General features: G+C 40.9%; 3 protein-coding genes and 1 long non-coding RNA gene across 5 annotated transcripts in view; 2 read left to right on the top strand and 2 right to left on the bottom strand.

The window, feature by feature from the left end:
• The window catches only part of LOC121733078 (NFX1-type zinc finger-containing protein 1-like), a 40,363-nt gene extending 37,434 nt beyond the window's left edge, over nucleotides 1–2,929 (top strand). For both annotated transcript variants that reach the window (XM_042123182.1, XM_042123181.1), the window contains exons 30-31: nucleotides 1,218–1,513; nucleotides 1,740–2,929. In XM_042123182.1, the coding sequence (XP_041979116.1) occupies nucleotides 1,218–1,513; nucleotides 1,740–2,485 (1,042 nt within the window). In that variant the 3' untranslated portion in view covers nucleotides 2,486–2,929. The remainder of the gene's footprint in view (nucleotides 1–1,217; nucleotides 1,514–1,739) is intronic.
• A 3,130-nt stretch (nucleotides 2,930–6,059) lies between these two features.
• LOC121733408 (serine protease Hayan-like) lies at nucleotides 6,060–16,624 on the bottom strand. The gene is made up of 10 exons (XM_042123652.1): nucleotides 16,089–16,624; nucleotides 15,661–15,739; nucleotides 13,100–13,221; nucleotides 11,960–11,992; nucleotides 11,365–11,456; nucleotides 10,629–10,738; nucleotides 8,960–9,103; nucleotides 8,292–8,413; nucleotides 7,412–7,581; nucleotides 6,060–6,259 (listed from the first exon to the last, which is right to left on the bottom strand). Exons 1-10 carry the CDS (start codon nucleotides 16,150–16,152, stop codon nucleotides 6,092–6,094), a joined length of 1,104 nt encoding a protein of 367 aa, XP_041979586.1. The 5' UTR covers nucleotides 16,153–16,624; the 3' UTR covers nucleotides 6,060–6,091.
• Nucleotides 16,625–18,129: 1,505 nt separating this feature from the next.
• LOC121733409 overlaps nucleotides 18,130–24,401 on the top strand; it is a 13,825-nt gene continuing 7,553 nt past the window's right edge. The window contains exon 1 of the long non-coding RNA XR_006036551.1: nucleotides 18,130–18,213. This is a non-coding gene — a long non-coding RNA (uncharacterized LOC121733409). The remainder of the gene's footprint in view (nucleotides 18,214–24,401) is intronic.
• The window catches only part of LOC121733406 (serine protease persephone-like), a 7,901-nt gene continuing 1,629 nt past the window's right edge, over nucleotides 18,130–24,401 (bottom strand). The window contains exons 4-10 of the mRNA XM_042123650.1: nucleotides 23,964–23,996; nucleotides 22,413–22,504; nucleotides 21,832–21,941; nucleotides 20,599–20,742; nucleotides 19,659–19,774; nucleotides 19,150–19,307; nucleotides 18,130–18,342 (exon numbers count right to left, since the gene is read on the bottom strand). Of these exons, the coding sequence (XP_041979584.1) occupies nucleotides 18,169–18,342; nucleotides 19,150–19,307; nucleotides 19,659–19,774; nucleotides 20,599–20,742; nucleotides 21,832–21,941; nucleotides 22,413–22,504; nucleotides 23,964–23,996 (827 nt within the window). The 3' untranslated portion in view covers nucleotides 18,130–18,168. The remainder of the gene's footprint in view (nucleotides 18,343–19,149; nucleotides 19,308–19,658; nucleotides 19,775–20,598; nucleotides 20,743–21,831; nucleotides 21,942–22,412; nucleotides 22,505–23,963; nucleotides 23,997–24,401) is intronic.

Here is a 24,401-nt window from a genome sequence, read left to right as displayed (position 1 = left end):
CGTCGAACCCAAAGGTGTGACATACTTTATGGATGGCCCATAAAACCCCGATGTGACGACCCCCAAGGATCTGTTGTAAATTGTAATGTATGAGGCATTAGAGTACCATCCCCAACCCGATGCTGTAACTATACCATAAAGTTAATATACCTAGCGGAATAGAGAAACAAAGGCCTGAGCAAGAGAGATGTCACTATCAGTAACACTGCGTGGTAAAAAGAGACGTGTAATACATGACAGCAGTACGTTTTTTGACGTCCAGTCGGCACGTGCCGCACGTTGACAATTTAATCTCATAGAATTCATGTTCAATCCTGCTTGTGTAAGTGTATACGTAGACATATTTTTCACATAGATGAAAACCAATTTCGGTTTCTTTTGACAGCTCGAGATTGTTGCTCTATTCCGCTAGGTATATTAACTTTATGAACTATACGATGTGACGGTCGGTGCCACGAATTTCCTATTTAAGCGAGTATTCTTACACCAAGGCGTATGTTTGTCTTGTCATGTATGTACGTAAAACGTTCGTTAATTTGAGCTGGGGGTTGGTCGAGTAGGTACTTCTCTTATTACCGACGTCTTCGGCTGCTTTCCAACGACTGAGGTGGTTCTGCTTGTTGATGTTTATTAACTACCCAAATATTCAACTTGCACAATCTTCAATAAATTAGGAGGAAATTACATATAAAACTTACGATGCAGTTTAGTGGATACATTGCCATTATTTGTATGGATTAACATGGATTATAGCTTGGCAGCTTACCATTCCTCGCCAGTCATCGTTAATGCATCTCCGGTTTTTGCCTTTTTTTTTTATGAAATAAGGGTGCAAACGAGCTAACGGGTCACCTGATGGAAAGCAACTTCCGTCGCCCATGGACATTCGCAGCATCAGAAGAGCTGCAGGTGCGTTGCCGGCCTTTTAAGGGGTAATAGGGGAGGGTAGGGAAGGAATAGGGGAAGGTACGGAAGGGAATAGGGGAGGGTACGGAAGGAAATAGGGGAGGGTAGGGAAGGGAAAAGGGTAGAAGATTGGGCCTCCGGTAAACTCACTCACTCGGCGAAACACAGCGGAAGCGCTGTTTCACGCCGGTTTTCTGTGAGGACGTGGTATTTCTCCGGTCGAGCCGGCCCATTCGTGCCGAAGCATGGCTCTCCCACGTCTCGCCTTCCGGGCTCTTATCTAAACTTTCACCTTGAATATCTTTTTTCAGCTTCGTTCTTATAGAAGACTGTGGGCACGTTTTGCATTCTGAGGATATGGAAAATCTAATGAACGGCGACCAGGAGACTATAGGAGTACGGAAATGCCCGTTCTGCAGGAGGGCAATAATCAACACCCAGCGATACAAGAATACGATAAGTGAAATGTTCAAGAAGAATATTAATCCCGTGAAAAGAAAAATTTACGGGAATTTTGAGAAAATTATTCAAACAAGAAATGAACTACTGAAGGACTTACTGGATTCCAGCAAAGAAATTAGCAGTTCGCCCCTAGCGTTGTTAAAAGGTACACGTGACATTTAGAATGTTAAGTTCAGTTAAAAAAAAATGCTTAACGTATTTTTATCAGACTCAAATAAATATTAGTACTTACATTAAATTTGTATTTAGTTTAAGTAGCTCAAATATAATTTGTTTCTCAAAATAAAATAATAATAATTAAAATATTCTAAATTTATTTCCCAGGTCGAGCTGTGGTACACAGCTACACATAATATAATAATCTGTTTCAGATTTAGTCTCAAAACCCTGTTTAAGACTGACATTAGCAGTGAAACACAACAAGAAATGCGATAATCTCCAGCTGCAGATGTACAGGACCAGCTTGAACGCGATAAAGGTGCTGGCTGACTACTGCCGCGACTACCAGGAGAACGCAGCGAAAACTATGACCGTGCGGACGCAGTTCGATGCCGCGATGAAAACGCAAGTCGAAATGCTGAGCCGCTACCTCTTTCAGAACGTGGACAAACTGAGCGTGCAGCAGCAGCAGGACTATAACAACGAACTGAAACGCATCAACACGATGATCAATTTGTCGCGGGCGTTCGACGATCCCACATTCATGAGCGTGAGGACCGACCCCACCGTGGCCGCGGCCGAGAGGGAGGCGAAGTTGCGAGTCCTCGGCCGGACCGTGTTCGATCCCGAGAGCGCCGACAGAGCTCTGAAAGCCCTGGGGGAGGCGACCAAGACGAGCTTCAACCCAGTAAAGGAGAGGGAGATGATCGTCCGGGCGATCGGCCTGGGGCCCGGTCACTGGTACAAGTGCCCCAACGGCCACTTCTACTGCATAGGCGAGTGCGGCGGCGCCATGCAGGTGGGCACGTGCCCCGAGTGTAAGGAGAAGATCGGGGGGCGGAGTCACGCGCTGCTGCCCACCAACCGCCACGCCGGCGAAATGGACGGCTCGCCGTTCGCCGCTTACTCCGAGCAGGCGAACAACATGGCCAATTTTGACTTGAATTTTATCGATTAGTAGACGCGAGCGATGGGTACGTAAGTTACTATTAAAAGTTGATTCGTAGGCAGGTGGACCTACGTATTTTCCTCGCCTTATGTTAGAAGACAGATCACGACCGACTAACATTCAATTGAAGTAACTCGACCGAGTAATCTGGGTACGCTATCTTGCCTACGAATCAATTTCTTTGATGGTACTTAACTTTCAAAGTTTATTAAACGTTATTAATGTTATGGACGTTTTAGGCGTTTCGACGTGCACGTTTTATGCGCACGAAGATTCAATTCGCACGATTTCCTAAACGCTACAGCAGAAAACGCGCACGCAAAACGTTTCATTCCACGTATCATATTACCGACCTATCCGAACTGATACCAAATTAAAACTTAACGGCCTTTCCCAATATTATTCAATCTATATCTGGTTTGACATACAACCGATCGCAGCTAACATTGAATTGACATATGTCTAATGTGAGCTATTCCTATCTCTAGTAGGGCAAAACCAGAGAGATCGAATATTGGGAACGGCCGTTAGTTTTTTGTCCAAGTGTTGAGGTTTCAACCCTCGACTAAATAAGGAATACTTGATTAAGATTGAAAAGAAAATTCAATCAGAGCATACCATCCGAGCATAGACAATGACCACATTATCGTGATCTAATAACATAAACCATCACCAGATATAAGTATTATATAACTAATTACCGCTTATTTGTTTTTGTGTTAATGTTTTGGTTTGATTTTTAGTAGGCTAAGGCTATATCACATTTTTTTTGTTTAAAATAAGAAGTTTTTATAAACATGACAAATTAATTATTTTATGTTGTTTTATCGTTTAAATATAATGACTCGTTATTGTGATAATATAATAATAAGAGTCTGCGTGTACGGTCGACAGAAGTGTCTCGGTCGCCCACCGTTTGCATTTTGCAGAACACAGGTATCACAGTACAATATAAAGTCTAAAGGTGTGACCGCACTAGGCGACACTTCGCTGCAGCGGAGAGACGCGACACTTCACGTTCTATAGAAATGACGTTTCGTGTCGCGTAGTGTCGCCGCGGCGCGCGGCGTAGTGATAGCTAATGCGATTTCATACGAAGAATATAATTGACCGTGACGTGCGTCGCTCGGCTGCAGCGTATTGTCATCTCGCGCGGTCTCGCCTCTAGTTTCTAACGTTGTTGCCATTTTAGCAGTACTTCAAAATGTGACTTCTATACAATATGGTGTAACATAACAGGGGAGGGGAGGGGGTTGACGAAATGTGACATGGTGTGATAAAAGTTAGTGGCATCTTTGTTTAAAAAATTTGAAATTTTGAAGTGGTTTAAAATGTTAGTTGTAAAATAGCAAAGTGAATCGCTGAAATCTGAATACATACTACTTTTACACTTAACTTGATTCTTTCTGTGTTAAGTCAAGTTTTAAGGTGTTTGTGTTTTGCGTGTGTGTTAGTCTTTAAGGCGAGGATAAACCCCAATTTGTTATTTCGTGACTCCCGGTTTACCTAGTTCCAATATAATAACGAAGTGTTAAAAAATATGAGATATAAAGCACAATATTTAAAATACCTTAAACCATAAACATTTTAATAAAACGTAATACTTTGGCTGTAATTAATTTACAAACTCACCTGCGAAATAACTCTATTTCATCGAAATAAAAGTATTAACTAGTATAATTATACATTTTATTTGAATAAATTGTTAGTAAATCTATATTAAAAACTCTTTAACTGAACAATTTTGTTTCTTAGTATTTATTTCCAAAGATATTTAAAAAAAAAAACATTGAAAAATAGAGAAGATCCGCCCGAGTAGTTACAGTTTTATGCTAAGGTAAAATGAATCTTATTGCGATGCGTATATGCTTGGTCTTTGGTTGTGTGCAAGGTTATCGTTTTTGATTGAGATTAATCCCCGCCTTAATCAGAATGCAAATGGCGAGCGACGAAGATATTTCTATCGGACGTACGTTTTATCTTAATTAATAAAAATAAAATTTTATATTTAGACCAAAACATATATGAGACTTTTAGAATTAAGCACATATTGTAGTTGTTAATGTTATAGCATAGTATTAAAAATATTATTTTTCAAAATACACCAAATTAAACAAACAATGAGAATAGGCATGTTGACTACTAAACTACATTAAATTTGTAAACCTTAAAAATAAATCAACAGTCTAAATAAATGAAAAGTAAGAAAGCGATTTAATATATCGGGCTTTGACGTCACGGTGAGGTTATTCTTTATGACAATAATATAACAGTAGCATGCCGTGACGTCATACATCGCGCATCGTTTTGCGAGAAAGAGTTTGTAATTATTTTATATTTGGTTATAATTTTATTCGTAATTCGTGTCAACTTAAATAACTAATTCTTTTAGATACCTATCAGGCAAGCGGTCAGTTTTGCGTTCTTTGTGCTGTATGTTTTAGATACGTTACATAGATATACTCCAATAGGGGGCGTCCTGACAACGTCAGAATTGTTCCTGTGTGACTGAAGCCTGACTGCTCGAACGTAGAATGCGAACGCAGAACGCTTGCATCGCTCTCTGTCATTATAGGTCCCTTAGCGGGCCCCTAGACGAGCAATATTATTGCGCAATATATTGAAAATAACAATAGCGTGATATATTGACAATATAATAGATCGTCTCGAGGTCGGCTATGATTTTTAAACATTTTAAAATATTAGGCAGACGGCGGACCTATGGAGTTAGGTCGCGTTGTGTCAAACCCAGCTAAAACATCACAAGTCACAACCGACATTGAATTGATGTAAGAGTTGTCGCGCACTACGACTTTTTGTCGCGCGATTATTTTATCAACCGACCAAAATTCAAATAAAATGTTACTTTATGAAATCTGTAGCCTATTTCTCTGAAGTCTGTAGCCAGTTTTCATAAAGTAACATTTTATTTGAATTTTGGTCAGTCTGTAAAATAATCGCGCGACAAAAAGTCGTAGTGCGCGCCAGCTCTTACGCGACCAAATGACACAGGTCACTGGTCAGCCATATTTTTAATGGTTAAACTGCTTTTCAACACTAGACAACATGCTTATTACTTGTTAATCAATGGCTATGGACGGGGTTTAATTGCGTGTTAATATATCAACATGTTATGTATCAACATAGTTTTATTATTATAGCAGCATCGCAGCCACTAGGCGGTATTTGGCGCGCGACACGTGTCATGGGACGTTTTACATTCATGACTCACGACGTTTTACGCACGACACGGCGCGGCCGGCTGGTGCGCAGCATGACGCACGCCTTTTGTTGCTGCAACGCATTTTATGCTCAACTGCATGTTGAGCATAAAATGTTGTCGAGTAACGATGTTCGTAGTTTAGGTCAACAAAATTAACACTTCCTATAGCGACATGTTGCAGACTGGTTAGCATGGACAGACGTTGCTACACATTATTTGCCTTCACCAATGTTGAGCAACGTATGCTGCCGCTCGCCAAACGTTGCCTAGTCGATAGCGATACGGGGTTTTAGACTTGTTAAATTAGTTTGTTTTAAAAGATTCGATTGTTTTAATTAATAAAAAATGTTTGTTTTAATATTTTAATAAATATATAATCTATCTTATTGTTTTTAATCCGCATCGGGCCACACCTCTCGCTCTATCCAGTCCAAGTAGGGGTATATTTTGGTGTACACTCCCGGCTTGGAGGTCCCGCAGCCGATGCCAAAGGAGGTCACGCCCACTAGCCTATAGTAGTTGTCCGAGGACAGTATTTGGAGCGGGCCCCCGGAGTCTCCCTGCAAAGCAAAAACTCCACTTAACTATGATCTATTACTCGATGACGCCCCGGAGTCCGGACGCAATGTCACATCCTAATCGACATTTGGATATGACGGAGAGAAGTGAGGTATCCGAAACCGAATTTAGCAGCTGTCTTGCCGCGTTATTTGGAAGGTGTATCAAGCGATTATCACAATAATCAACGAACCAGTAGATCGACATAGAAGTGTTCTCGAAACAGGGGCCGTACCACGAAACCGTTTTGAGACTCAAACAATCGTACGAGAATGCCGCGTGCTACTCTAACAGACGAGAAATTACGTTGTTAGAGCAGGACATTCTCATCCGATCATGAGTCTCAAAACGGTTTCGTAGTAGGCCTACAGAGTCACCGATATGTCACTGCGTTGCTGTGCTTGCAGTGGTACCTACCCGCCGCGCCAATTCGGTTTGAAGTCTGCTACTGGCACGTTATGTCTATTATCTATGATATTAAGGTGATCGCATATTTATCAGCACGTACGCGCCAAATGCGTAGCATTTTAGAATTCGTAGTATGGAATGATAATATGAAACCTTGCACATTGGTCTGTCCCGTATGCGCCGCATTACGTATGCGGTGCGTTCGACGCGCACTGTGCGGACAAATGTGCGATCAACTTTATAGCCAGAGTCGAGTTATCTACAGCTCTGGATTAGATATGTATAGGCAGTATAGGCCATGGCCTAGGGGCGGCAGCGTCCACAAATTGCGGCGCATACGGGACACAATAGACAGAACAAACCAGGGCCTGTACCACGAAACGGTTTTGAGACTCAAACAATCGTACGAGAATGTTGCGTCCTACTCTAACAAACGTGAAATGACGTTGTTAGAGCAGGACGCGATATTCTCGTCCGATTGTTAGAGTCTCAAAACGGTTTCGTAGTAGGCCTACAGGGCCTGTACCACAAAACGGTTTTGAGACTCAAACAATCGAACGTGAATGTGAATGCTGCTCTAACAACGTCATTTCACATTTGTTAGAGTAGGACGCGGCATTCTCGTCCGATTGTTTGAGTCTCAAAATCATTTCGTGGTACAGGCCCTGTTGCCGACTAAACATAAATCCAGAGCTGACGTACGGTGCGGACAAAATATGTGCGATCAGCTTTATAGCCGGTATTACCTGACAAGTGTCCGTCCGCCCCTGCGGGTGGTGGGCGCACAGCTGCTCGCTTATTATGCCGTTCGGCAGCTTGAGCCAGTACTTGTCGCCGATCTTATACGACTCCCCGCACTCGTCCCGCGCGAGGAACGACAGCGATGCCTTCTGAAGAGTTATATTCCGTAGTCTAGCTGTAACAGAACATTTATAATGTGACATTTAATGCTAATTAAGTAGTTAATTGATTGACATAAATGATAATGTTTCAAAACTTTAGTGAGTGCCAGAAACCAGAATGCGAAATTTTGAATAATTTAAATCAACGGAAGTTGCAAACGTGAACTTGAGAAAAATTAAGTAGATTAACCAAAAATTTCCAGCGCAAATAGAAACTGGATCAAATCGGTCCTTCCTCTCTTCCTTCGCGGCCACCGTGCACAGTGCACATGCCATAATTGTTTATGAAGCTATCGACTGGTTAATACCTCGGGAATCGCAGACACAATAGATTTTCAATTGTTTTTTTTTTATGAAATAAGGGGGTCAAACGAGCAAACGGGTCACCTGATGGAAAGCAACTTCCGTCGCCCATGGACACTCGCAGCATCAGAAGAGCTGCAGGTGCGTTGCCGGCCTTTGAAGAGGGAATAGGGTAATAGGGATGGGAAGGGAAGGGAATAGGGGAGGGTAGGAAAGGGAATAGGGTAGGGGATTGGGCCTCCGGTAAACTCACTCACTCGGCGAAACACAGCGCAAGCGCTGTTTCACGCCGGTTTTCTGTGAGAACGTGGTATTTCTCCGGTCGAGCCGGCCCATTCGTGCCGAAGCATGGCTCTCCCACGTATAAAATTGTTATGCAACAGCCGGGTGCCACTTGGGGATTAATGGGTTAATTACTAACTTGAGAGTGTGGTTTGTCCCCAACCGGTGACGGTTAGCGATAGCGGTACTTGGGGGTCCTCCTCTGAAGTAAACAGGCATATGGGGCTGGCTTCTTCTCTAATATTTACCGGGCTCTCCAACCTGAAAATGTTATATAATTATAATTTTTTTACAGGGTGTAACAAAATCAAAGATATAGACTGTCAAGAAAGTGAAGAAATTAAAAAGTGGCAAATCATCCCTTTCAAATCAATCGATAAAAGGGATGACACATAATAAATAATAATAAGTACTTTAGGGGGTGTGTGTCCCTTAAAAATGTCGCTCGGCTGCAGCGTAGCGTCACCCAGTGCGGTTTCGCCTTTAAACTGCTGACGTGGATTTTTGTCAAGCTCACGTTTATGTCACGTTTACGTCTGATTGCTTACATAAACTTATCGTCAAGTGATTATGAAGTTCAAGGGTCATCGCTCATCTATAATTGTGCAGTGTTTCTTTTTTCATTTCATACCCCTATTACCGTGGCTGAAAATAATTGATTTTCAGCCACGGACCCCTATGAAATGAAGCACAGTTTCTCTAGTCTCTAGTCTAGATATAACATCGCGAACCCCCATGCATATACTCGCGGACCCCCAAGGGTTCGCGGACCACAGGTTCAGAAATACTGATATAGTGAATTTATACCTTAACAGCGCAATATCGTGGTACTTGGTGGCGGGCGTCCGTCGCGGGTGCAGCTTGATCTCCGCGACCCGCACGTCGGTGGTGGCGTTGTACCGGTCGTCCGACACGTCCAAAGTACCCAGCCTGGCTATTTTGGGCGGCTTGCTGCAAAAAAAAGTATTTTTTTAAAGAGGATAGGATTATTCTCCATGGCAAAATATAGCTGCTTGTGGCATTTTTTTAAGGAGAAAGGATAGTTTGCTTCTGAGGTTTGCTTGATGAATGACGCCTGCAACTACGCCCGCAAATAGTTATCGCGATTTGCGCGGGAAAAGTTGTACATTTAACTAATATTAACCTACCTACCTTCCCCATCTTTCAAAGTATAATAATACGACATTTCACCTAAATCGGTTCAGCGGAAGCTTAAGCTTGAGAGGTCAGGCAGACGTATACAGAGTGTAGACCACAGAAATAAATAAAAATAGAACGGCTAAGCGGGTGGAGTACGCGTGTTTCAATCTTGCACAAGTGAGCAAGATTTGTTGAACGTTCATTTAGTCGGCGCGCACGTCTCGACTTGATTACACCGGAGCGGTCAGGCCCGGATCTACGTTTTAAAAAGGGGGGAGTCCCAATATCCCAATTTGCCGCCCTCCAAGCAAAAATAGGTAATTTTCATGGTCACATAGGTTTTAACCGCAGAACGAGTTCTACGGCACTTTGTTGAATTGAAGGGGTGGTGATGAGAAGTCAGGCCAAGGTCCCTGGCGACAAGGGCCGCCTCCCAAGTCTTTTTACAACAGATATAATTCTGCGAAACAACGTTGATGGGGTAGCGCGGTGGGCCACCGGTGGCGCACGCGGCGGTGAAGAAAGCGGCAAAAGATTGGGAGGCCCCCAATCTTTGCCGCCCGGGGCACGTACACCCTCTCGCCCCCCCCCCCCCTCTCCCCCCCCCCTAGATCCGGGCCTGGGAGCGGTTGTGCAAAAATGCTTCATCGTGCAGTGTCTAATTGTAATAACAGAAGTACGAAAGTGAATCGGTCAAAAAGAGGTATTTCTTTCCACGGGTAAATTATTTATTCTAACTAAATGCAAAGCAAAAATTGACACGATCGATTCCTTAGCAACGCACGCGCGTCGCCGTTCTTCTTCTTCTTGATTTATTTCTGTGGTGTAGACTGTAGATAGTCACACTTCCACATTCATAATATGAGTTCTTACTTGGCAAAGCAAAACAGATTCAGTGTTTTACAGCCCGATCATTCTAATTTCTAACTAAACCACTTGTACTATTATCTATTCTGTGACTAAACTCGGTGAAAACACAGACAATAAAAAAATATATGTTTAAGGCTGCGTGCTGGACGGTTGGACGGTGGAGCCCCTAATTTTCAGGGGGGGCAGTTTATCTCACGACCTCTAGGGGTCCACCCTGACCTCTATGGGAATTACTGATGTACAGCGTGTATAATTTTGGCTGAGGAATATCCGAGAATGGACAGAGATAATGTCTGTTGAAGAACTTTTCAGACTCGCTTTGGACAAGGAAAAGTTTCGGAGCATGACTGCCAAGTGCCAACCTTCAGTAATTGGAGAGGCACTGGAAGAAGAAGAAAAAGCGTGTATAATGTTTGCATACACAGTGTGCCGTACCCAGCTTATATTACTAAGGGGGAATACTTACTCAAGTCTGTTGCCCACGCAGTGCGCCGCCGTGAGCACGTAGGACTCCGACACGAGGGAACCTCCGCAGTCGAAGGTGTAGCTGTCGCCATTCTCATACCCTAGCGCCACCTGTCGGTGAGAAATAACAATACATAATAATAACTACCAGGCCAGTTACGCAGGAGTAATTTTATAGTGCCCAAGTGAGTGCGCAATACACAAGAGCACTCTCTATTCCTTTTACTCTCATAACCCAGTGGGATAGAAGACCGACACGACTGGCGAGAGGTCAGGCGCAGGACCGACTTTTTACATGCCCATCCGACGCATAGATCATCTTACTTGTCAGACAATCAGGTGAAAAGCCTGCATTATCCTAACCAAACTTAGAAATAACATGTTTCCAACGCGGGAATCGAACCCACGACGTGTTCCGAAATATAACGCAGTATACTCATGATGTCATGAATCCTCGCCCGTTTCAACCAATGGTTTCAACGGAGAGACGCGTCACACCAATGAAACATCGTTTCATTCCGTCATGACTCATGACGGAAATGAAGAAGGTTTGTAATTGAAACGGGCAATTGGCTCACCAGTTCTCCACACATTCGTCATTCTGCAACTCAACAATCAACAGTAATAACCAACTACGAAACCCTTTGGTATAACCGCGTAATTTATTTTATTTTATATTTATTTCGCTTCGCTATCGCAAGTGGTAAATTAATTTTAAGCACTCTGGCAACACTCACCATGTGCGGGAATTCCCCGACGTACGTGTCGTCGCCGCCGATGATGTATGTGCTGAGGGGAACGTTCACGCTGTCCTTAATCTTCTGACATTCTGAAAAGCGAAATATGACGGTTGTAAATAAAGCTGTGCGTTATTTAATACTAGCTGTGCCCCGCGGTGCTATCCATTTATTTATAGGGAAAATAAATTATGATATTTTCCCGCAATAAAAGGTAGCCTATGTCACAGAATAGATGATAGTACAACCTATGTGTTAAATTCCATACCAAATTCTGTTAAAATCGCACCAGGCGTTTAGACGTAAAGAAGTAACAAAAGTCACAAACTTTCGTCTTGATATTATTATTATTTATTAGTGTGAAGTTCATTAGTGTGATTACTTGATTAATAATTAGGTTCAATATTGTAACAGCCTGTAGTGAGAAACAGTGGTAAGTAAAGCGATCAGACAGATACAATTTCGCATTTTTAATATTAGTACGGTCTATTATTATTGACTATAGATGTTCGCGCTACTAAATAAAGCATATTATTATGTATTAAGTAATAAGTAAGTATTACATTTATGTTATTTATTAAAGCATTTGTTTTACCTTTATCAGCAACTCTTGTACCGGCACTTTTACCTGAACAAAAAATAGAATTGAACGAACCGTATACAAAAAATTCACATAGCGGAAATGTTTCCTATAATTGTTGTGTCTTTGTCAAGCGACGTTTCCAAACGTACCAAACGAAGAGAGTGACCGCTGTTTTATTCTTATTAATAAGGTTAGGGCCAATTAGGACCCTTGTGATTTGAGTGGGCAAGCGCCCGAGCGTTAGGAATACAAGTTAAAAAAAGTTTCACTTTTAGCGCTGCTACCTACTTTGACAGTGAACCCTACACTAGAGACCATAAAGTTAATATACCTAGCGGAATAGAGAAACAAAGGCCTGAGCAAGAGAGATGTCACTATCAGTAACACTGCGTGGTAAAAAGAGACATATTGTGATACATGACAGCAGCACTCTTTTTTTTGACGTCCAGTCGGCACGTGCCGCATGTTGACAATTTAATCTCATGGAATTCATGTTCAATCATGCTTGTTTAAGTGTACCTATACGTACACGTATTTTTACGCATAGATGAAATCAATTTCGGTTTCGTTTGACAGCTCGAGATTGTTGCTCTATTCCGCTAGGTATATTATTAACTTTATGCTGGGGACTCAAACACACCCTTTTTTTTGTCGGGAAATGCTATTACGCATCCCCGGTAGCGTTGGGGAAGGACCACCGGGGTATGTGGGACTTGCTACGGCCGAAGAGATGGTGAATGGCCGCAGCTGTACCCACTAAGGCCTGCACTTCCGCGCAGGACGGAGACGCGAGGGCCTATTCCGCATATATGTATACGGCTTCCGTCCGCACTCAAACACACCCTAAATCAGCCTTTCTCAAAGTGGGCGATAACGTCCCCTTGTGGGCACTGAAGTTCTAAAGGGGTGCGGGACCCAGAAAAAAATGAGGGCGTTGTGTAAAGTCTTGGGGGGGGGAGGGGGGTGATTTGTAATTTAATTTCATATGGATATATGGATGCATTTTAATTTGAAACAAAGGGGGGCGCTAAACATATTTTTTTCTCAAAGTGGGCAGTAGAAAAAATAAGTTTGGGAACCCCTGCCCTAAAGTATTATCACTTTGATTTCTTACGCCATGTATAATTGTATACTACGAGTATTTCATCTCACCAGATCTCTGTGTAGTAGTCTCGGTGCCATATTTGTTTTCGGCGACTGGACAGCAGATGATCTCAGTGAATCCCTCGAATCTGCACCTACTGTACGGATTCGCTCTCTTCTCTTTTATTGTCCTGCAAGTTTCAAACAAGTATTATCAAAATGGTGCTTTGAATTTTTGAACAACATATTTTTCAGTCTACCCATTGTGATTCATAACTGAACTTTTTTTACAACTTTAGAACATACTGGATTTAAGGACTTGCCACCCACGGTGCTGTGGCGCTGTGCTGCTTGTTTCAATTTTGAATGGCTCATATTGTATCGCATCAACGCGTCAAGTCACTTTGCAATGTGAACTGACCCTTATCCATAAATAAAATAATATAAATGTCGTAGGATGATTTGATAAATCGAATTTTCGCGAAAATTCTAGGGATTTCGCGAAAACACGTATAATTAGATAATGTTGATTACATTTTTCAATCTTACTGACAAAAGGTAGTGTTTTCGCGAAAATGCGAGTCGCCTTAGTACGATTGCGAAACGAATCGTTAGTTATTATCGAAAAAAAGCCCTGATTGGTCGGTTTAAGCGTCTCACAACAAAATCTTCTCTAATTGGTTAAAAACTTGACGTTTTAAATGTCAATTCATTGTCACGCGTTGTTTTGTTTGTGGTTGTTTTTGTAAGCGAGCTAGCAGTTTTTGATATTTAATGTGCTTAAAATTGCAATTGGACTTGAAAATTAGTGCGAAAAGTTATCTATCTAAAAGTGTGTCTGTAAATACAAAATGACTGATACATGTTAAATTAGTGCTGAATGTTTAACAGAACCAGAAACTAATTCTGAGTTATGTCCTTTATATTTCTATGGTGTATTACCTCAAAGATACATAGGAAAAGATAGTAACCAATCAGAATAAGAGTTGGCCAGTAAGCAAAAATCAAGCCAATCAGCGTTAAGAATGTGCAATGTTACTAAGGCAACTCGCGTTTTCCCAAAAAACCTAATTTTTTTAGGATAATTGAAAAATGTTATGACCATTATCTAATTATCCGTGTTTTCGGAAAATCCCTAGAATTTTCGCGAAAATTCGATTTATCAAATAATCCTACGACATAAACATTATAAATGCGAAAGTGTGCCTGTCTGTTACCTTACGCACAAACTGCTGAACCGATTTTGATGAAATTTGGTGTGCAGATTGCAGATACTTTGAGCCCCGGGAAAGGATAAAGGATACATATTATCTCGTAACAATGTACGGTTCCCGAGCGATAAACTAATTTGGGGCAACGGAGTTGCGGGCATCTCTAGTCCTTCATATTTGTTTATTATAACATCTAAAGGCTGTAATTGTTGTGTGCATGTAGCATATTCTGTCATATTATGTTCACCTTACCCTTGACACGATGAGTCACGTCGGCTTTACCCAAACCACAGAATACATATTAGTACAACCCAAACAGCGAACCCAATTCGTTATCACTTAGATACTGACTGTGTAAAAATATAAAAATCAAGGAAAATAGTCTATTGATGGCAACAAAAAATTATTACACCTTCATCCTTGGCTTCGTAGTCGGATAAAAGGCTATTCATCTAAACCAGTAGGTATTTCCCAAATTCGTAAAATATGTAATAGAAATAGTACGAAAGTAGCCATTTTTTAAGTAGATAAGTCGTCTAGCTTACTAACATCTTTGATATTATTGCCTTCAGGGTCCCCGTAAGGGCTACTGGCGCCTGTGTGCAAAAAAAGAATTTTGGCGATCCCTTAGGCAAATTTTTTGGGTCCGCGGTTTTGGCGCCCCTAAAGATGGCGATTTGGCGCCCCTAGAGGATGGCGCCCGTGTGCATTGCACATATGGTAGCGGGGGCCCTGATTGCCTGCCTATGTTTTCTGTTAAGAGAAGTCAAGACAACATTTTAGTTCTTCACGGCAAACTTGAACAAATTCTCATGGCCTCACCGCTTAGGCCTCGTTCAGACGTGCGCGAGTTCTGCGCGTATTCTACTAGGTATAGCGTATGGGAAAACACGCGCGCAGCACGCGCAGAACCTGCACGCAGGCCACGCGCGTGTTTTCCCAGACGCTATAGGCGGGTCCACATCAATCGAGCCGCGAATAGAGAACACGCGCAAGTCTGAAGGCGCCCTTACGATCGTGGACCCCCTTCGAGTCTCGCGTGGACCCCTGGGAGTCTACCTGGGCCACTTTGAGAATTGCTGTTTAGAAGTTTAGATTCTAAACTAAACTTTAATAAATAAATAACTTTTAGACGCAGCGCAGACGACAGACTATTCGTGACGCACTTTTTACTCTGTGGAAATAGAAGCTATGCAATTATATGCAGTAACGTTAGTAAATAATAATAATAAGCATTTATTGCAGGCAATAAACCCATAAGTATATAAAAAAAAATACTGCTTATAATTGCATTTAAAGGTTCTATTTCCACAGACTAAAAAGTGCGTAACGGATAGTCTGTCGTCGGCGCTGCGCCTTACGGAAAAACAACTTTGTCGGGTCAGCTAGTAATAGTACCTACTTAATATTTTACTTTACCTCAAAGCGAGTTCACATTCCAATATCGGGACACACTTTCCTTCAGGGGTGTCATCATTTGGCACACATTTTTCAATCTCTGAAATTATGATTTTTTAAAAGTATTTATTTTTTAAATAATAATAATTACACTACATCCGTCTCGAATCTCGATATTGCAGTTGTCTAATGTGTTACAAGGGGCACAAAACATATTAGAAACAAACTAAGTAATTCTAAGATAAATATGTTTTTAATTTGTTTATCACAATTAAAAAAAAACAGTAATATTGATGCAATTGCATAAAAAGTTCACTGTAATTTTAACGCTGATAAGTGATAATAACTAACACGTAATGTAATTAGTAAGACGTAAATAAATACAACTTTGTAACCTAAACTTTGTACCTATATCTGCTACAACTTAGAGCCAAATAATAAAAACTTACCTTCATCAGCAATATGCACTTGTATGCCGGACATAAAACATATCACACATAATATAAGCCACATACTCGCTCCACGCTACAAACACGACTGAATATCAAGTTTCCTCAAAGCTTTAGTAAATTAGTCATCAATAGGGCTGCCACATAAATTATGGTAGATCAGCAAAATACGAAATACCGGACATTCAGGCGAATACTGAAATATGGTTTTTTCCCAGACATCTCTGAAAGGTTTTGCAACATAGAAACATCTTTATAATTTAATTTACGAAAAAAATGCCTATTGACTATTTCTCGAGCCTTGAATGCGGGTTATTGTAGATTAACTATAAAATTTTGGATTCTACCGTCAACAAAAGTGTTCGGGTTACAGCCGGAAACTTCGAGAACCCCCGGTCGACCATCTTGAAACTTTCAAACTTGAACAAATTCGGGGAAAACCGAAAAATGCCGGGGTGGTTGGCGGCCCTAGTCGGCAGTCGTATCAGGTGTGTCAGATGCAAAACTTGTTCTGCTACTAAATTATTATTCAATTCAATGAAGTCGGCAATGTTGATGGTCGAGTGGCTTTTATTTTAATAATAAATGTTTTTTCGGGGGAAAATTTCCACTGGTCGAATATTGTTTTCCTTATTTAGAAGCATCATTGAAATAAAGAGAAAAAAATTATAAAATGTGGTATAACAAAACATTATTTAGCACTTTAAGAGTCCCCTCGTGACCACGGCCGTTGCAACACGGCCGAAACGTCGAGAAAAAGTATGTATTCGTAGTAGCATTACTACTTGAATAAGTCGCGTTAAGTCCCGATTAAAAAGTTTTAATTATAATACAACGCGAAAGTTTAAAATGTTAACTTTAAGAGTTGTAAGTACCTATTAAAATTTCAAACAGAAACCCAAGATGCTAATAATAAGATGACTGCTAACGATGAGGTAGTTGTCCATAATTCCATAAATATAATTATATACTTGTATAATACTTTCTACTGTACTAAGTATTAAAGTAACTTTTTGTTTTGCAAAATATTCATAAAGAGATGGCCTTGACTTAGGATGCCTCCTAAAATGAAGGATTCGTGAAATGAAACTTAAGTTGTCGCATTCTTTAATTTTTAATATTCTTATTTTAAACTTACGCTCTATTAACTCTAACATAAAGTTCCAAAACATTTTTTAAAACCGTGCGACGTCCTTTTAAAGTTCGATTCAACTAATAAGAGTCCGGGTGCCATCGCAATAATTCTCATACAAACATAATACCAAGATCATTTCCCATACGAGAATATTTACCATATTTGAGTTATTATTTGTTCAGCTTAAGATAGTAATTACCTAGGTTCCTGTAGGAGAAGTACAAAGATTCACTGCAAAATATTTACATACCAAAAATATGAACGATTACAATTTAGTATGTAAATATTGTAATCGTTCATATTTTTGGTAATTTTGCAGTGAATCTTTGTACAGGAACCTAGGTAATTACTATCTTAAGCTGAATAATAACTCAAATATGGTGAAAATTTCCTATGGGAAATTATCTTGGTATTACGTTTGTATGAGAACTGCGATGGCGCCCGGACTCTTAATCACAGGGTTTGCTTTTTTTAACAATCAATTATTTCATAAGATATGTATCTGCAGAAGATCTACTGCAGAAGTTTTAACACACACTTTTAACCGATGATCGGTGAACACATAATTTGAGTAATTACTAATGAGTAATGAATAGGTAAAGTTACTTTAGTCTCGATTCGCAACGGTGAATCGTGCGCCTCAACATAATGAGATGCCTCACGAAGATGAATCGGGCGACTCGTGACGATGAATCAACGCACCCACGTCTCACGATGATGAATCAGGCCACCTACAATGATGGCGCTTCGCAACGATGAATGCCATTCACTTTGATGAATCGCGTCACCCACAACGATGAATCGGGCGACTCTCCGCAATGAATCCATCAACTCACAACGGCGAACTTGTGATAATGTTGTGCGACTGGAGTTTTTGCGCGTCCGAAGACATGTCTTTAGAGTCCTGGTGCCACTACAACCCTAAGGAATTTATGGTAATGGGTGTTACAACTTGCTCTGCGGCCACACATTCGTCTCGATCCAGTCGAGGTAGTGTGCGACGCGCGTGTAGACGCCGGGCACGGGCGAGCCGCAGCCGCGACCGAATGACGTGATGCCGACCAGACGGTAGCGGCTGTCATCGCTGTTGAGCACTTGCAGCGGACCACCGGAGTCACCCTGTGTAGCCAATAATATAATATGATTAATTATTACATGGAATGGTCTAGGCCAGGTGTCGGCAAGTATAGTTTTAGGTGGGGTCCGGATACTGTGGGAAAATTTAAACGAGGTTCAGAAATAAACACACTTATCCTATGCAGCTTAAAAATATTATTTTAATTAATAAAGGTATACGTATACCTTATCTATGTATTTATTGATACTTGGTATAAAACACACTACAATGTTTCGCGGTCCGAGATTCGACCTTTCGACCGGTCCTCCTGTTGCTGACCACTGGTCTAAGCCCTAGGGTATAGCTCTGTTGCAACTTGCAATTTCTGGTTAATTCTAAATGTTTTAAATTCTAATTCAATATTTTTACTGCACTTGGATGAATTAATGGATGAACATGCATTAATCCATATGCCAATCAAAGACTCTGTTGAATAGATAAGCGTCTTGTCATAAACGTAATGCTTGCTTCTCACGGCACGCAATATCACTAGCCTCGCCGCACCGACCCGATTTGTACGAGCGAGCACAAGTTTAGCTTAGCGCGGATTCGCCTGTTGGCACAACAGGCGAATCGGCGCTAAGCTTGTGCTCGCTCGTACAAATCACGGTGCGTAATATGAGCGCGGCTCGAGCGGCTCGTGATATTAGTAATATCACGAGCCGCTCGAGCCGCGCCGAGCCGTGCCTTTAAAGTTACCGATTTCAATCGAAACGGACGCGCCCGCTCGAGCCAGCTCGCGATATTACGCGTCGTGAGAAGCAAGCATATAAGAAATCGAGCATTAATAAAACATGCCACGCACGAACCTGGCACGAATCCTTCAAGCCGTTCTGGTCGCCGGCGCAGATCTGTGCCGGTATGACGCCGTCGGGCAGGCGGCGGTAGGCGTCGTAGTGCTCTCGGCACTTGCTGACCGCCACCGCCGATATACGAGCCTTCAGCAGGACCTCGCTGCCGTCGTCACCTATAAAATTAAACAATAGTGTTACGAACTTACGATACACAGTGCCATCTAGCGTCAATCAGCGGAACCACTCGGAGAACACAGACAACATAAATCCACTACTCGATACTAGATAAGTATAGTGGAAAAAGTGCAAGAAGATTATGTTTTATTAGCAGTGTCGAATTTATATTTTTATGAGAGTAGACCACTTTATTTCCGCCGCTCCATGTATGTAATCTGTAGCGGCTCTAAATTACTGGGCCAATTTTCATGAAATTTGCCAGACACATGACAGCGCTCACCAAGAATATAATATTGTGCTACATTTCACTGAACATGTGCGGTGCACATTTCACGGAACATGCTTACGTTTGAAGTCAGTTCTTCCCCAACCGGTGACCATGAGGGGTATTTCAGGGTCGCTAATGGACGTGTACAGGCATATGGGACTCAGGTCCTCTGTGAATCGCACCGGCTTCTCTAACCTAAAATGTAGAAAATTCATTAAATTTCCTATGTAACAAAAACAGTAATAGTATTTTAAAAAGATAAAACTGACTTCAAAATTGTACGTAATTGAGAATTAAAAATCTCTATCTCGAAAACTACTGAACCGATTTTGATGAAACTTGCAGCATTCAATAAGTTGAACAATACCTAGTACAACAAAAAAGAATTACTTAAATCGGACTTGTAGTTCCGGAGATAAGCGAACACAACCAAAAAAAAAAATAGATACATACATACCACATAAATACACTTCTGCGCGTGAGTTAGTATACTATAGCATTTTTTTGGTTTCTATCGCCATTCGCCACTCGCCTTTTCCCACCACAGATATACATCATACAACTCGACAAGGCAAGTCAGCAGCTTGCATGGTGTGACCCAGGGAGGCGAGTCGAGCTGCTCTCGTGCGAGTAGGTACAATCTAATAAGACTAGCTGTTGCCCGCGACTTCGTCCGCATGGACTACAGTTTATAGCGCGCGATGTCAATAAAATTGGTGTCAAAAGATTTTATAAAAAAACCCTGGTACCCCTTAAATCAAAAAAGCTGTGCAGTGTGCACATAATATTTCATTTTTTTAAATTAAACTTTATATTTTATGCCAAATTTTAAAGCTTATTTAGCCCTCCAATTACACAACTTTTTATCATTGATTAGCTGCCCCCCCTGTCCGCTCCCCCCTCGGTTCGCCCATGCAGGCACAGTAGCAGCCTGCTGTCACTTCAGTTGCTCGCACTGTGTAACCTATCCGCACTAGCACAAATGAACGAGCCGTTTAAAAATTAAAACAAAAAATGACCTGAGTAAAGCCAAATCGTGATATTTGCTGATCCTTTTATACTCGGGAAAGAGGTATATATCAGTGACTCTTGTGTCGGTCGTGTCGTTGAAGTCTCGGCTACCCAGCAGCACAGTACCCAGTCGAGCAAACTCAGGTTTTATCCTGAAACAATTTACTGATTATAGTTTGTGCGTTTTAAGATGATATGGGTGACAGTTTTCATGTTCCTTGCTACGGGTTTTTTCTACAAGAAAACAAAAAAAAAAACAAAATGTAATGAATTATATTCCATCTACAAAAACAAATGTTTCCTATAATTGTAAATGAATAAAAATGAAAAGTTGCTAAATGCTACCTTATTAATATAAAATTATAAATATTAACTGTGAAAAAGGATAAAATTATTGTTACGAAAACATTTGAAAAATGTCAGATGCATGAAACGGAACTTATGTCAATAGAGATTGACTCGGTTGAATCGAAATTAAATCGATAAAAAGGGCGGCCATCTTAAATCGCCGGCACCACATAAATGTCAGTACGAAATCGATAATTTCGATTGCAATTCCTTTACAAAGTAATTCGATATTTTTAAATTATCGATTAATTTTTGTTAGGTAACTTCCCTACTATTGTCAATAATAATGTGTCACGCATATCATCTTAAAACGCACAAACTATAGTAACTTCAATTTAAAAGTAAGGCAAAATACTCATTTTTTTTTTGAACTAATCTTGTATCATTGTTCCACGCGAAAAATATACCATCCTTATCAACTTGATTAGCGGCAGTCTCCCACCGTGCATTTTTCGCGCAACTTTCTGCCGCGCACTGTAAAACTCTGGAACAAACTGTCGCCAGCAGTATTTCCGGACCGATACGACCTGCAAACCTTCAAGAAGAGAGCGTATTCCCTCTTAAAAAGTCGGCAACGCACCTGCAGCTCTTCTGATGTTACGATTGTCCAATGTCCATGGGCGACAAGAATTGCTTTCCCTCAGGTGACCCGTTTGCTCGTTTGCCCCCTTATACTTCGTAGTCTGAGGCCATTGACTACTGCCAGTAGAGGCCATTAACCTCTACTACTAAATGGAAAAGAATAGACATACTGACAAAATGTGTTAATGACAAAATGTTAGTGACAAAATGGCGGATTTCCTTTGTCTAACTGTCACTTTGTCTATTCTTCCGTAGAAAGAAACCATTTCTATGGTGACTATGCTAAGCCTACAGATCTCACAAGTACTCACATGTCAAGTGTATCCACACAGTGAGCTGCTGACAGGATGAAGGACTCTGAGATGAGCGAGCCGCCGCACTGGAACAGGTAGCCCTCCTCGCGTTTGTAAGCTAGAGCCGCCTGGTGGAAAAACTCATGATATTAGATCTATACTAATTATTATTATAGAGGAAAAGTTTCTTTGTTTACTATTGAATAGGCTCAAAAACAACTGAACTTATTTAAAAAAAAATCTTTCACATACAGACTACATAGCTACATCCTTTATGATACACATAATATATTCTGAAAAATACTAAAGACCCTTCCGCATGCAAGCAAAGTGGCAAACATCCATACTTCCATAGCTATACTAATATTATAAATGCGAAAGTGTGTCTGTCTGTTACCTCTTCACTTCAAACCGCTGAACCGATTTTGCTGAAATTTTGCATGGAGATACTTTAAGTCCCGGGAAAGGACATAGGATACTTTTTTTCCCGGAAAAGTGTACGGTTCCCGCGCTATTATCGAATTTTGGCGCAACTGAACTGCGGGCATCCTAGTCTAGTTTGACATTAAATTAGTATCTAGGATATAAAGTTTATCTACCATATGCGGGAACTCCCCCGGTGAGGCGACGCTGCCACCCACTATGTGCAGATCTAGAGGCGGTCCACTCTTCTCTATTATCTTCTGACATTCTGAAAATATATGGTTGGATTAGGTAAATTACGTTACTAAATTCCTAGATGTTCGCCGACAAAACCTTAATAAACCTTTGACAACGGCCTTGAGAAATCCTTGGGATTCGATAGCCTTAAAATCCAGTCAAGTTAAGATAATATTTTGACAATGTCTAAAAGCCCCTTAAACATACGAGACTAGTCGGACCCATGATCGCGTCGCAGTGCGCGCGGCGGCGCCGCAGAACCTGCGGTGGACACAACGCAGGTTTTGCGGCGCCGCGGCGGCGAAAAACCACGCGCTGCAGCGCCGTGTGTAAACAGCCTTAGTTATAACTTATATAACCACGCTTTGTATACCGATTTTTTATACGACGTCTTACGCTTGTCTGGTAGTTCAGCAAAGTGGATTGGCAGACAAGGACAAAGATATGTAGTATATTTTCCTTAGTCTATGATAATAATAATGCCTGTATACACTGCGGATTTCCCAAACACGCGTGTCTTATGGCATTGATAATTCCCTCAGTTCAATAATTTAAGTTGGAAAGCCCCTGCATACGGGTTGCCTATGTACCTACTTTTTATTTTTTTATAGATAAGATTGAAACAGTTGATACACAATATACATTATACACCTCTTATTTTAACAAAAAAAATATTTCAACTGAATTATCATCGGTAAGATTACCTATTTGAATGCAGAGAGGGAATACGATAAGCTATTACTTACTACATATAATACTGAATTCAACGCGCTCATTATTTACATAGTAGCTAACTTCTGTCTCAAACACGATTGGGGCTCCCTATACACATAACTGCGAAGTCGCATCGCATCGCAATTATCTGCGACAAAATTCATAATAATTAATAAAAATAACATTACGATGCGATGAGATACGATTTCACAGTTTTGTGTAGGAGCACAGAATAGATAATAGTACAAGTAGGAGCCCTTAAGAGGAGTCCACACCGCCCTTTTTTCCATACAAACGTTGTCCCCTGTTTCCTCCCTGGATAATGCTAGTAGAGTTATAATTTTTTTCCTGAATATCTACGGCCACTAATACAATGTCCCTATGTTTTCCTTTTTTTCATAATTTAATTATTAAATAAGATATGAACGTTCAAAAACCCAAAAAAAATGGCCAGATTTTCCGCTGTGTTCAAACGTCCAGAAAACAGATTTGGCTAGATTATACAAAAAAAGCAAAACATAGGAACACAGCTCAAGCCTTTTTTTAATCTTTAATGAAAAAAGTACTTAAATCGGTTAAGTTTTGGAGAAGGAATCAACGAATGGTTGATTTTCTGGATTTTCTGCAGTTGTCTCTATCGCGTTCTGCGGTATAGGCTTGAGGTAAGGGAGACAGCTATAGATATTACACGTACTTTTTTTTCATTTCTCTAGCCCCTGTTGTATCCTCTTAATAAGTATTAAGTACTCACTAGTTACTACCGCAAATTGACTCACCTATTTCTGCAATTCTCTTTGGCCTATCTTCAGCTGAAACCAACACATAAAATAAGACTAATGTCACCTGGAAATAACGTATTATACAAGATGTTAGTGTAAACACCGTTATCCTTGAAATCATCAAATGAGCCCGTCAAAATGAACAACTTTTTCTATGAGAACAATGCTGGGAACTCAAAACAAATCCGTCTTCATACCCATACAAATTGCCGATCCGGACATCCGTATGCGGTATGGGTATGAAGACGGATTTTTTTGAGTTCCCAGCATTGTTCTCATAGAAAAAGTTGTTCATTTTGACGGGCTCATATTTTGATGGTTTCAAGGATAACGGTGTTTACACTAACACACTGTATAGTAAAATGTTATCAATACTTACAGGGCATAACAAAACGAAGTGATAATGCTTTAGAGTGTGTATGATTTCTATGTATG

The sequence above is a fragment of the Aricia agestis genome, chromosome 13 (assembly GCF_905147365.1).
Source record: "Aricia agestis chromosome 13, ilAriAges1.1, whole genome shotgun sequence".
In the NCBI taxonomy this organism is placed as follows: domain Eukaryota; kingdom Metazoa; phylum Arthropoda; class Insecta; order Lepidoptera; family Lycaenidae; genus Aricia; species Aricia agestis.
The sequence above is the reverse complement of the archived record's forward strand: the minus strand, read 5'-3'. Positions and strand labels throughout refer to the sequence as shown.

Bases quoted from the DNA above. Each gene is read 5' to 3' on its own strand.
- LOC121733408 (XM_042123652.1), bottom strand. From the start codon at position 16,152: ATGTGGCTTATATTATGTGTGATATGTTTTATGTCCGGCATACAAGTG. The intron at 15,740-16,088 runs GTAAGTTTTTAT...TCATAATTTCAG, and splicing joins AGTGCATATTGCTGATGAAG to AGATTGAAAAATGTGTGCCA. The intron at 13,222-15,660 runs GTAAAGTAAAAT...TGAAACTTGCAG, and splicing joins GAATGTGAACTCGCTTTGAG to GACAATAAAAGAGAAGAGAG.